This window comes from Corylus avellana, chromosome 1, assembly GCF_965113065.1.
Source record: "Corylus avellana chromosome 1, dhCorAvel1.hap1.2, whole genome shotgun sequence".
NCBI classification, from domain to species: domain Eukaryota; kingdom Viridiplantae; phylum Streptophyta; class Magnoliopsida; order Fagales; family Betulaceae; genus Corylus; species Corylus avellana.
In genome coordinates, this window is record NC_142490.1 from 42,861,696 (window position 1) to 42,876,099 (window position 14,404).

At 37.7% G+C, this 14,404-nt stretch overlaps 2 protein-coding genes across 2 annotated transcripts; both read left to right on the forward strand.

The window, feature by feature from the left end:
- The first annotated feature begins 4,414 nt into the window (after positions 1 to 4,414).
- Positions 4,415 to 6,487, forward strand: LOC132171825 (polyphenol oxidase, chloroplastic-like). Its single transcript, XM_059583227.2, has one exon. The coding sequence runs from the start codon at positions 4,492 to 4,494 to the stop codon at positions 6,289 to 6,291; it is 1,800 nt and encodes a 599-aa protein (XP_059439210.2). The 5' UTR covers positions 4,415 to 4,491; the 3' UTR covers positions 6,292 to 6,487.
- A 2,229-nt stretch (positions 6,488 to 8,716) lies between these two features.
- LOC132171991 (polyphenol oxidase, chloroplastic) lies at positions 8,717 to 10,679 on the forward strand. The gene has a single exon (XM_059583409.2). It carries the CDS (start codon positions 8,817 to 8,819, stop codon positions 10,602 to 10,604), a length of 1,788 nt encoding a protein of 595 aa, XP_059439392.2. The 5' UTR covers positions 8,717 to 8,816; the 3' UTR covers positions 10,605 to 10,679.
- Positions 10,680 to 14,404: the final 3,725 nt, after the last annotated feature.

A 14,404-nucleotide genomic window follows, 5' to 3' on the forward strand; every position in this document is an offset into this window, starting at 1 on the left:
TGAGCTACCCATGCATTGAGTTGAGTCTGTTTGGAACAGATCATGTGTTACAGCTGAAAAATAATCATAGGTTAGTGGATATTGATGTCATAGATAGGTCTTGAATGTTTAATTTTTATGTAAGTATCATGATTTGTAACCTCGTAGCTTCGACTATGATTTTTCAGAGCTTTTTGTTTTGTGATGTAAGAGCGTTATGCTCGTGATCTATTTTCAATGAGACTGAAATTTTTTCAAAAAAAGAAGAAGGTATAATTGTTTGGCATTTCCCCTTATGATCTTTAATAAATACGGAGAGACATTAAAAGGATGTCTGATAATGGCTTCAAAGATTTATTTATTTTATTTTATTTTATTTTATTTTTTGAGTAGGTAAACCTCTTCTCATTTCATAAAAGATTCAGAGTATAAATCTCTTACATCACAGAGCATCAAGCTCTTAAGAACATAGGTAAAAGTTATGTGGTTACAAAGTCGTAGATACATTAAAAAATCTAACAATCAAATCATATCCATGACTTCCGATCTCATCCATATACAAACATCATTTATGGCATAGATCTGTTTCTGGTGGACTAGATCTAATACATGGGTTGATCATATCCCTACAACAAAAGTTTTTATTTAACTGGCCGTGAGAGATAAGCCTTCACACCGAAAATTATTCGTCTTCAGCTCGAAAGCCAGAAAAAGATAAACAAACAAAAACAAAAAACCCACAAACAGTAGCGGCATGCTCACACAAAAGCACTTAAGATTCACGTGATTCACGCTCCGGCGTGTTCGAACCACAACCGTCGCATGCCGACTAGAGGAAAAAAGTCTGTTGTCTACAGGACTCGTTGGCGCTGGAGAAGAATGTGTAATGACACATATAGGACTTGGACTGCTTTGGAAAAAGCCGATCTAAGAACCATTGCAGAAACTGACAAAGCCAAAAGATCGGGGAAGACAACGAATGGCAAGGTGGAGTAGGCGGCCAAAGTAGTGGAGGAGGCTAGGTGATGCTGCTGGAGTCTAAACAAAATCTAAAATGAAAACAAGGAAAAATGGGAAGGGGGCTAGGGTTTGCTCTAATGGGTGGCCTTTTGAAAGGGAAGAAATTTAAAAAATTATTTTGATATGATATGAATGTGAGAAGTGTTTTTTTGGTGAAGTCCATTTTTTAAAAGTATTTTGTGTTTTGAATTTTACGTTTGTTAATAATTTTGACAAAAAGGTTTTTCATTTTTTTTAAAAAAAGAAGAAAAGAGTTTTCAAAACAATTATCCTATATATGAGAGGCCTAAGGTTTCTTGATTTATGATGGTAATTATACTAATTACTGCCGTAACATTCTCCATGATTGGTACATCTTCTCTTATATATATATAATGAAACAATATTCTTTGACATTTCAGACACGCATCCTCTATAAATGAATATAATATGTTATTAAGAACTGCATTATCTGTGATGTTTAGGGAAATGTAAGTTCCAGATTAGTCCATGAGTCTTAATCGAGTCCCATATAATGGAAATAGTTGATCTTCTTGCAAGTGATATGTGTCAGTTTATTTTGAATGTACTGGATTAATTGTACTACCCAACCCTATATGTACTCTCCAACCTAACAGGAATCTGTGTACTCTCAACGTTTAAGACTTGTACTGCATGTACGATCGAAACATATATTGCTCTATAAAAATCTCAAGTCCAGCCCCTGAGCCTCAGTTAGGGCAGGAGACGCTCAATTCTTTGTTTCATCTACATGCATGGCGTCAAACTCTCCGAGTCCTCCTATGTTCGTACCGTTCCCTCTTCGTTAATTTCCTTCTTTTTTCACATCTTCACTGGGATTTTATTTTTCCTATGGTCAATACTCTGTAGATTTAGGGTAATTTTTCAGATTTGAGCTGGTAATATTGCAAGTTAGCCATACATCATTAAGGAACTTTGCATCAATTGGTTTGCAATTTGGAGTTTTCTAGAGGAAGTTTTGATCATTCTATATATTAATGAATCTTCTTTATTTCTGCAGGTTTTATTTGGTATTAAAGGCCTTTTTTCCAATTCCTATGCTTAATAATATAAACGAGTCTTATCAAGTTGTAGTTTGAATATATAATATTTGGTCAAGAATTTTGGTGCTTTTCTTAAATTAACCTTAGCTTGTGTATGAAACAAGAAATGGTTATCTGGAAAATATAAGAATTTAGGGAGAGAGTTTATGTACATTTGAAGAAACCGTTTCTGTAATTTCCACATCTCCTTAGGACTTAGGAGCAGTCTGTTTTCTAAGATATGTGCTCCTAAGGAGATGTCCTTGTGATATTGTTGAATTTCTGTCGTTCTTTTAATAAATTTATCACTTATCCAAAAAAAAAAAAAAAAAAAAAAAACCAACATCCGATAGGTGTCGTAGAGTTTCTTTATTTCTTTGTATGTTTTCCTTGATGCATTTCTTTGGATATGGTAAGCACTGAAGCACATGAGTGCATGCCTTGTGTTTTGTTTTTACTGTTTTAAAAACCCAACATCTAATAATCTCATGTATAGTACTGAATCGGTATTAATTTAGGATGAAACAAAGCTTAATTAGCCATAGATCAGACCCACCAAGATGGAGGAAATTATGAGGTTTTCCTTGTGGATTTTTGTTATATAATTAATGGAGATTAGTTATACCAAATTCACGGGTAAAGTAAAAGAGCACGCTGTGTGCAATATTTTTTTTTTTAATTATTATAATTTTTTTTTTTTGAACAGACGTGCACAACATGCCGTGTCCTGTATATCACGTTCACGTTCGCCAAATCCACAGAGTTAGCTAGTAGCCTCTTGGAGTAGGTTAGGTATTTTTTAATGCCTCTTTTGAAAAACGACATTTTGACTACTTTATTAAACTACCATTCAAAAATCTCTTCATCTTTTATGAAGGGAAATAGTAATACTACGGCACCTCCTATGAATCTTCTCGGATCCTTCTGGCTTGTCATTTCCGTTGAGGGAAGAATTATTGTTAATGATTTTTCAAATTCTCATAGAGAGAATAACTCATCACGCATCAGTATATTCTATATATAAGAATTGTTTGTGACAGATCGAAGCCCGTCCATCTAAAGCTGGGTCTCCACTATCTCCACATTTTCGTCACACCTCGCTCATACGTCATTTTAATTAGTTGTTAATTTCAAAGACTTTTTTTAAAAAAACAGAAAAGACCTCGAAACTGAGGTGGGAGATTACTTTGCTTAATTAAATGGAAAACCATGTGATGCCCAAGTTGTCTTCTGGATAAGCATGATGGCCACGTCCTTCCGACCTTTTACTTTTTTGGAGTTGTCCGCCCGCACGGCATGCTTTCTTGCCTCCTTGTCCCCACGTTAACCAATTAGTTTAAACCATTATCTTTTTTATTAGGTAGAATATTCAACTTTCATCTAACTTTCAATGCCCAAAAGTTGTCGGTGTTTAATATTTTATGGGATCTAAGATAATGTTATTTACAATTTTTATTCATTTTCTAGTCTTTTTGGCAAGATCGATCGGCCTCCATTGAAAAGTAACAAGTGGTTGGAGATCATCTACCACATTTATTTCAAGAAAAAATTACAACGAAATGAGGGAGCATATTCAAAGAATCAAATTAATTTGGTCAATGTAGCTATCAAATATAGAAAATAACCTAACCAATCAAATCATTACCTCATGAATCTAAACTTTTTTCTGTGGGCAATGAAGAAAAAATGAAATGAAAAGGTTGACAAGCAACCATGGCCATAAAATCCTAGTGCGAAAGCTACCATCAACGTCAACGTACATATATTACCTGTTTGATCAACATGCTCATTCATGACTATTCGTCCAAAATTTTGTAATGGCCAACTGGATAAGACACTCAGCTTTCTTCAAGAAAATTTGGTTCTAGAAATTAAGTTGAATTTTCAAATTACTCGCCTTTAGCGTAATTCGAGATTAATTACGATTACAGTTTCACATAACAAATCTCGCTGCTTATTGGCATATTAAAAAAATTGAATTGAATAGATATATCTAAGAAGAACTCGCAATTTTATCAATTTAAATAAGACTTAAAAGTTTGAAGGAAGGGAAATTAACTACTCTTTACTGATTCCCCAACTTAATAGTATTAGTAGTAACTAGGCTTGATTAGTAGAATCCTACTCTCACGTGGCGCAAAGTCCAATCCTTAGAGGTTCCTCAATTATATTATTCAACACGTGGTGGCTGTCATTATTTGACTTTGTCAACGTACCAAATTTCACAACATGCATGAACATACTAAGAAAGGATCTTTTTTTTTTGTTTTTTTCTTTTCATGAATTCATATTGATGAGAGCTTAGAAATCCGCAACAAAAATATTAAAGATTTTGGGGGAAAAAAAGAAGAAAGAAAAAGAAGAAGCGGAATTCATATTGAGAAAAGTCTACAGAAATCTATTATAAAAAGAACACCTTTACCCTTTACCTTCACACCAATCCTAGCACATGGCTTCTCTCTCGCCTCAACCAACCCTCATTACCACCAAGACGGTGGCTGGCACCACCAATCCCACCTTTTCTTTCTCTTCTTCCTTTCCAAAAAGGCCTCAGCTTTCTAAATCTGGAAAGCGGAGCCACCACCTTGGTGCTAGAGTGGCATGCAAAGCCACCAATGGTGACCAGAAAGATGGACACCCTCTTCAAGGGAAATTCGATAGGAGAGATATGCTCATTGGCCTTGGAGGCCTCTACGGTGCTGCCAATCTTTACAGTGACCCGTTTGCCTTGGCAGCTCCGGTGTCGGCGCCGGATCTTACACAATGTGGCCAGGCAGACTTGCCTGCCGGAGCAAAACCAACCAATTGCTGCCCACCAGCATCCACAAAGATCTTAGACTTTAAGCTACCTTCCCAAAACGCCCCCTTGCGTGTTAGGCCTGCAGCTCATTTGGCTGACAAGGAATACATAGCCAAATACAACAAAGCCACTGAGCTCATGAAAGCTCTCCCCGCCGACGACCCACGAAATTTCATCCAACAAGCCAACGTTCATTGCGCCTATTGCGACGGCGCGTACCACCAAGTCGGCTTGCCAGACCTCGATCTCCAAGTTCACAACTCCTGGCTCTTCTTTCCCTTCCATCGTTACTACTTGTACTTCTATGAGAAGATCTTGGGAAAGTTGATCGGCGATCCCACCTTCGCCTTGCCATTCTGGAACTGGGATTCCCCTGCTGGCATGCAAATGCCAGCCTTGTTTGCTAATCCCAAGTCAGCTGTCTACGACAGCCTCCGCAACGCCAATCACCAGCCGCCGACTCTTCTCGACCTTGACTACAACGGCACCGACGTGGCATCGACAACTAAAGACCAGCTCTCCAGCAATCTCAACATCATGTACCGGCAAATGGTGTCCAACGGCAAAAACGCCCAGCTGTTCCTCGGCAGCCCTTACCGGGCCGGAGATGAACCCGACCCGGGTTTTGGCTCAATCGAGAACATTCCTCACGGTCCTGTGCACATATGGTGCGGCGACACCACCCAACCTAATTTGGAGGACATGGGGAACTTCTACTCCGCCGCCAGAGATCCCATCTTTTTCGCTCACCACTCCAACGTTGACCGAATGTGGACCATCTGGAAGACGCTGGGAGGGAAACGAAAAGATTACACAGACTCCGATTGGTTAAACGCCGGGTTTATCTTCTACGACGAAAACGCTCAGCCTGTTCGTGTTAAGGTAAAGGACTGCCTTGACCAAAGCAAGCTGGGTTATAAATATCAAGATGTGGATATTCCATGGCTCAAATCTAAGCCGACTCCACGCAAATCTAAAATCAAGAAAGTAGCCAAGTTTTTGCATTTAGGACATGGGGATGTAGCCCTCGCCGCTGAAACATCGCCAAGTGTCAAGTTTCCGTTTGTTTTGGACAAGGCGATAAGCACTGTGGTGGCTAGGCCGAGGAAATCGAGGAGTCGGAAAGAGAAGGATGACGAGGAGGAAGTGTTGGTGATTGGAAGCATCGAGTTTGAGAGAGATGCGCCGCTCAAGTTTGACGTTTATATTAACGATGAGGACGACGTTCCAAGCGGGCCGGACAAGTCGGAGTTTGCAGGGAGTTTTGTGAACGTGCCACATAAGCACAAGCATGGGAAGAAGTTGAACACCATCTTGAGGTTGGGGATCTCAGACTTGTTGGAGGATTTGGAAGCTGAAGATGATGAAACCGTGGTGGTGACTTTGGTGCCTCGGTATGGCAAAGGGCTAGCCACCATTGGTGGGATCAAGATTGAGCTTAGTTCTTGAGCTTTCAGATTTTAACAATAACAATTGAACCGTTGTTGTGCTTCTGTTTTTTCTCCATTATCATCATGATCAACTCCTGTTCTTTTGAGTTCCTACCCTCGATTGTCTATGTTGTGCGACAATTGAGGAATTTTTCTACTTTTAGCCATCAAACTTTTTTGTTCAATAATTGTTTGTATATTTTGCTTCTACTTTTCTTCTCACCTTCTTTCTAAGGTTATCAATGTCTAAATAAAGTAACGTGTCACTCATGTGGCACGTCTGAAAGGCACTCATGCCATCAGACTTTGGTAATTAAGTAATACTGTTGTGCGGTGGTTTTTTTTTTTTTTTTTTTTTTTTTTAATTTAATTTTAAAACGTGCTATACTAAATGGGCTTTTCATTATACTTGTGTTTTGGTGACGCCCCGACCATGTCTCGGCGGAGTCCTAGCCAGGTCTCGGTCAGGTTCTAGTGTGGTCTCAACCTAACCGAGACCACACTAGAATGAAATAATCAAATTCAAAAAATGATTTACAAATTTTAAAAATGAAAATTATTTTGCAAAAATTAAAGAGGCCTTTTAGTTAAATTGAAAATATTTTTGGAATAAATTCAAATCTTAAGGAAAAAGAAAAAAGAAATACAGAAAAGAAATGTTATAGACGAATTAATTGAATTCAAATTACTCAAAGTTTTAAAAAGTGACAAAACAGTCCTTGGGGTATAAATTTGATGGGGGCGGATCCATCCGTCCATATCTTGGCCCCTGGAACTCATTTCCAAATTCTCCGACGCGCGGTTGCCCCCTTTGTATTGCCACACTCCCCTGCTGTGTTCTTGTTGTTCAACAGTTAGTTGTGGAGTAATATTCCTATCACTTTATTTTTTCTGGTGAAGAAAATGATAACATTCTTCTTTTTCTTCAACAATTAGTTGTGGACTAATCCTATTACTTTATTTTTTATGGCGAAGAAAATGATAACATTTAACTAAAAGAAACAAAATACATTAATAAGGTACGCCCAAACCCAAACAATAGCATTCACATCCGGTTTAACCAAATATCTAACCATTTGGCTATTTTGTTAAGCTAGGTAGCTAAAACATCACTGTCCCACCCGGCGCAACAAAATACCCAATCATCTGTAGAGGAGCTACGGTACTCAACAATGTATATCATATTATATATAATAAAAAAATTGTCTATTCTCTCTCCGCTAATTAAAAAATAATTTTATCTTTCTTGAATGCTGGATGTTGAAAAAAGAATAAATAAATAATATTTAAATGAAATAGTAAATGTGAAAAGTTAAAATGAAGAGCCGGATATAGGTGTTTTAAAAGAAGTGAGTAGCTAAAATAGAAAAATGTGGTCTTTCAGCTGAAATTTAGCTACACATTTACTGAGCTGGATGTGAATGCTCGAAGAACAATGAAATTGACAAGCCAAAAGCATTTGCTTCCATTTTTGTCAGGATCAAACTAGACTTATCTCTATCTTGTGGATGGTTCATTAAGGGGAATTTGCATGCAATCGTACGTATATCTTAGAAGCAGGAAACGTTTCCATAGTGACCCTCTTTGGAATGCCAGGTGACACAGAGACGAGATTCACAGGAATGACAACTTAAATCTGTCACATCCCGGATTCACAACTTATCTCATAAATGAAGTCCATTTGCACTAGCGTGGGGACGGGTCGTGATTCACATCATGCAGCGTGTTCAAGTAAAAAATGTTTTTTTTTAATATTTTAATAAATAAATTTTATTTTATTATTTTTTTTTTTTCAGCCAGGCGTGCTAAACACGCTGTGGTTGTGTTTATCTTCACCCGTGTGGGGGACAGAAGAAGACATTTTGACGTACAGCAAAAGTAAAGGACCATCTGCAAGTCTGATCAGCACTTTGAATGGTAGCCATGAAACAGTGTGGGGATATCAGGAATCCCCCTTCCTCCAATGGGGTCTCTAGGTCATGTTCTACACAGTGAAATTAAACCCATCTCAAAATCTGTCATCTTAAGGCTAAATTCATTACTGATCAAGCTTAATTATTCTTCATCTTGGAAGACATTTGTATTACTCATCAGTGAATCCAACTTAACATTAGCTATTTTTAGATATTTGTGGATCCATACGTGTGAATTAGGAGTTCTCATCCCCTTCCAAGCAAGGAGGGGCATATTCTCTCTTGGTCCCTTACCAGTCAATTGGGGCTGCTATACTTTCTGTAAGCACTAAGCAATTTAAGCAAGAAAAGGAAAGAGAGCCACATATTTGCATCCTTCCCATTCCCATGGAGAAGGATAATACAACACGTGATTGAATATCTCCCTTTTTTGGTCCCTTTTTTTTTTTTTGTCTCTATTCATGAATTGTTTTTTTTTAAGGTCTTTTCACATATAAAAGAATTTGTACTAGGAAAAGTCTTACAGAGTTCTATTCTAAAGACCAATAATCAAGTCCCTTATCCTTCACCTTCGCACCAAAACCAGCCAATTAGGGCCTCTTTCTCTCGTCAACCGACACTCACTCCCACCATGACGGTGGCTGGCACCACCACCTCCATTCCCACCTTCTCTTCCTGTTCTTTCTTCCCAAAAAGGCCCCAAATATCAAAAGCTGGAAAGCGGAACCATTTTGTTCATAGAGTGGCATGCAATGCTACAAATAATGGTGACGAAATCCTTCCCTCTAGCTCCAACGACAGACAACCTCTTCAAGGGAAATTCGATAGGAGAGATGTGCTCATCGGCCTCGGCGGCCTCTATGGTGCTGGCAGTTTTTACAATGACCTGTTGGCCTCTGCAGCTCCGGTGTCGGCGCCGGACATAACAAAATGTGGGAAGGCAGATATCCCTGCAGGGTCAAAACCAACCAATTGCTGCCCAAAACCATCCTCAAAGATTATAGACTTTAAGCTACCTCCCCAAAACTCCCCCTTGCGTGTTAGGCCTGCCGCGCATTTGGCCGACAAGAATTACATAGCCAAATTTAACAAAGCCGTCGAGCTCATGAAAGCCCTCCCGGCCGATGACCCGCGTAGTTTCCAACAACAAGCCAACGTTCACTGCGCCTATTGTAACGGGGCATATGACCAAGTCGGATCCTCAAGCCTCGAGTATCAAGTTCACAGCAGCTGGCTCTTCTTTCCGTTTCATCGCTACTACTTGTACTTCTACGAGAAGATCTTAGGAAAGTTGATCGGCGATCCCGACTTTGTCTTGCCATTCTGGAACTGGGATTCCCCTCCCGGAATGCCAATACCGGCCATGTTTGCCACCTCCAAGTCACCTCTCTACGACAGCCTCCGCAACGCCAATCACCAGCCGCCGACTCTGCTCGACCTTGACTACAGCGGCACCGACGTGTTAACATCAAATCAAGACCAAATCTCGAGCAATCTGGCCATCATGTACCGGCAAATGGTGTCCAGCGCCAAGAACAGCCAGCTATTCTTCGGCAGCCCTTACCGCGCCGGCGATGAATCCGACCCAGGTGCTGGCTCGATCGAGAGCAGCCCTCACAATAACATCCACTTATGGTGCGGCGACAAAACCCAGCCTAATTTGGAGGACATGGGGAATTTCTACTCCGCCGGTAGAGATCCCATCTTTTACTCTCACCACTCCAACGTCGACCGAATGTGGACCATTTGGAAGACGCTAGGAGGAAAACGACAAGATTTCACAGACCCAGATTGGTTAAACGCAAGCTTCATCTTCTACGATGAAGACGCTCAACCTGTTCGTGTTTATGTCAAGGACAGCCTCGACTCTACCAATCTGCGTTATGTTTACCAAGATGTGGAGATTCCATGGCTGAAATCCAAGCCGACTCCTCGCAAACCCAAGCAGAAGAAAGTAGCGACGCTTTTTCCTCCAGGACGTGGGGGTGTAGCGCTTGCGGCTGAAAAATCTGCCGGCGTTGTTGCGTTTCCGGTTGTTCTGGATAAGGTGATAAGCACTGTGGTCCCCAGGGACAGGAAATCAAGGAGCCAGAAAGAGAAGGAAGACGAGGAGGAGGTGCTGGTGATTGACGGAATCGAATTTGCGAAAGATGCGGCGGTGAAGTTCGACGTTTATATTAACGATGACGACGAGTCACCTAGCAGGCCGGACAAGACGGAGTTTGCAGGAAGCTTTGTGAACGTGCCGCATCTGCATACGCATGCGAAGCAGAAGAAGACTTGTCTGAAACTGGGGATCACTGACTTGTTAGATGACTTGGGAGTTGATGATGATGACAGCGTGGTGGTTACTTTGGTTCCCCGGTACGGGAACGGAATCGCCACCATTGGCGGAATCAAGATCACGCTTCTTTCTTGAGCTCTGCATGCATTTCTATGTAAAACGTTGTGCCTTTCTAGTAAAATAGCACATCTAATCTAATATCTTATCTAATCTAATCATATCTAATATCTAATATAATCTAATCATATCTAATATATATATATATATATATCAACTGCCATGTTTATGATATTTATGTTGAACTTAACCCCTTTCATAGCTGGAGTGCTACGAAAGTGTTCAGATGTGCCAATTTTCGTGCACATGCGTTAGCTAAATGGGTTGCTACCTATCTTGTTTTTTGTAGCATTCCCTTAGGTTCTCTTATTCTCTCTTCCATCCGGATCCAGAATGGGAAGGACCTTCCCTTGTAGTCCCTTTTTTCCTTTTCAATTAAAAAAAACAGTTAAAATAACATATTTTATTATTATTATTATTATTATTGTTATTATTATTATTTTTTATTGAAACCAAAACAAACTTTGTTAAAACGTTGTATCTAATAAACATTAAAGCAAACTTATTTTTCATATCTCTCTCTCCTCACTGTTTTTTCTCAAACATCTATGGAAAGCATCTCAAGGGACAACCATGAAGATGAAGATGGCTTTGGGATGGTCTTAATACCGTAAGGTGTACCGGCCAGTGTAGTTGTACATGTGATTAAGTTTCACGTAGGCATGAGGCTTGGTTCAAGATATTTTGGTGAACAAACCATCACGTGCGCTTCTCATCTAACCATGTTTTGAAGGTTCCCATTTTTTTTCACATATAGAAATTTGGATTTCTTTTTTTCTTTTATTCTTCATATTTCACACTTTCACTCAAAAACCACTTCCCCTCTTTTTCACGTTTAGAAATTTAGTTTTTTTTTTTTTTTCATTTGTGATGTATATTTCTGTAGTTGTTGGTGCCAATTTGATTAAAAAAAAAGAAAAAAGTCATATTACAACAAACGAAAAGAAAATCACTTTCGTCAACAAAGTTCTTATTTTGTTTCTAGATCGTCTTCCTGTTCAAAATATTTCAAAAATCAAAATTGATTCTATTTTATATTTCTCAAATTTGCTTCTTGAGAAAAAAAAAAAAAAAAGTTTTGTTCAGTTTGTTTTGAATTCAATACTTTGTTTCTAGATCATCCTCATGTTCAAAATATTTCAAAAATTAGATTTGATTCCGTTTGTACAATTTTTGTTCTCTCCAAAATCAAAAGTTGCCATGTTTCACACTTTCACTCAAATAATGCTTCCCCTTCCATTAAACAGGGTAAAATAATAGTTTTTACAATTTAAAACATCACATACTACAACAAACGAAAAGAAAATCATCTTCGACAACAAAGATCTATTATCTTTTTTTTTCTTTTTGTGCTTCTTGATAAAAAAACGATTTCGTTTAATTTGTGCATTTTTTTTTTCTCCAAATGTTTCTCAGTTTGTTTTGATTCAATATTTTGTTTTTCCTCCATTAAACAAGTTAAAATAACGGTCTTTACAGTTTAAAACATCACAGACTACAACAAACGAAAAGAAAATCATCTTTGTCAACAAGGATCTCTTCTCTTTCTTTTTCTTTTTGTGCTTCTTGAGAAAAAAAGGGGTTTTATTTAATTTGTACACTTTTTTTTTTCTTCTCTAAACGTTTCTCAGTTTATTTTGTTTTTGTTTTTCATTTTGTGCTTCTTGAGAAAAAAAAAAAAAAAAAGTTCCTTTTAAATTGTACGTTTTTTTTTTTCTCTCCAAACGTTTTTCTAAATGTTTCCCTGAATTCATTATAAAATTTACAAAAAAAGAAAATTAAGCAATTAGAATTAAACAAAATATATAAATTAGAATAGAAGATAATGACAAAAATCGAAAACATAAGAACAGGACCACAAAATATAAAGACAAACAAACAAAAAATGAAAAATACTATTATAATAGAAAAGAGTTGTCTTTGCTATAAACTTTTTTTTTTACTCCAATAAAACCTTTAAACCAATGACAACCATCAATTAAGCAAGTAAACAAAAGAAAAAAACTATCAATGTATAACAACGTAAACTAAAAAATCGCCATATCTCTTATCAAAAACACTAATAAAAAACTTAATAACTTGCGACATGCCCCGGTGTTTACTATTTTACGCCCACTAATTATTATTATTTTTCCATCTGGTCACTTTTAAAAAATGCACGGGTACAAGCTCGTTTATTTTAATGGTGTTCACCATTTTTCTCAATTTTTAACCTTTCTTTTGTCTCTTTCTTCCTCTCTCACATGCTTTCTTTCTATCACTTGAAGCACCGTTTACAGAGCCACCTTCTATTTCTTTGTTTATTGCACAGACCCGGAACCATTCCACAATCAGAGAAGATGAGATGGTTCTTGAATCTTGGAAACTTATGTTATTTGGGCAAGATAATTTGTGGCCATCCCACAAAAGCAGCCTTTGAATAAAAAGAAAGGGATGAAAACGAAGACGATGATGAAGTTTTGGGAGGTTTTGCTGAGTTGAATATGGCCGTTGGTGGTTTGCTTGAATTTTGGCTTTATATGGGTCTGTATAGTTGGTCGAAAAATACGAGTATGGAATTGGATTATTTTTCTGGGAAATTTGGTCATCAGATCGAAGGTATTCCTATGGCGAAATCAGTAGTTTGAGGAAAAAACAATATGGGAAGAGAAAGAGAGTGAATTTCAGATTCTTAGTTGGAAAGCAAGAAAAAGAAACGAGGAAGAAGAAGAATGAAAAACAGAGTATCGAAAGAGTGAGAAAATCGGTGGAGAATGAGAATGGTTCTCTAGTGTATTGAATCAATTACCTTGAATGGGCTTTTTTCAGCCCTTGTGTCAATGGCCTTATTGGGCCTCTCGGTAGTAGCCTTAGACCCGGATCGGATCCTGTGCATTGGGTACACTTCGATCAGTATCTATGGGCCTCTTTCAGCCCTTGTGTTAATGGCCTTCTTGGGCCTTGTCGATAGTAGCCTTAGACCCGTAATAAAAATAAAAAAAATCAAGAACCAAGGGTCAACAGTTGCATCCTCTCCAGCCTCCAGGCCGAGGAAGGGGGATGGGGGAATAACTGTTAAATGCAAAGCACAAATAAATGTTAAAAGATCGAAGAAGAAAATACAAGAGAGAGAGAGAGAGAAAGAAAACAACTATGATGATGCGGATATGAGGATATCTAAATCACTAGTAAAAGACTCCTTAAATCTTATTCAATTCCGTAATTTAAGGAAGATTTTCAAAAGTTCACCCTTTTGATGTTTATCAAATAAAAGCTTTTTATTTCATTTTAGTATACTCTCATACTGATACCATATAAGTTATAACTATGATAGTGTGGAAGGGAATACCACGCTAGATTAAAGCATTGCCATATTTTTTCTAATTATGTTTTAAAAAAATCGTGGTTAATTAGTTGATAATGTTCTTTTTATAGATATGCCTTTTGGATTTAGTTTCTATCATGGCAATCAAATTTTTTTTTTCTTAAGCAACGATCTACTAGTAGATTTACTAAATCTACCTCGGTATGAGCTATTTTAAAATTGGAGAAACTTCACTTAATCTCATTAAACTTCGATCACTTTTGTAATTGCTATTAAAGTTTAAAAACTCTCAATTTAGTGTATCAAATTTTCAATTTTTTTGTAATGTCACTCGTCCCTTATGTTTTTTCATTAAATCCTAATAGATGAGTGTTAAAATTACCAAAATACCCCCTTCTAGTAATAAGAAGTGAGATTGAGCTGTCCTACAATAGGATATCAGCTTCTGGTAATAAGTAGTTTTTTCTTTTATTTTTTTATTCCGATATTACCATCAACTTTTCTAGTGATTTGT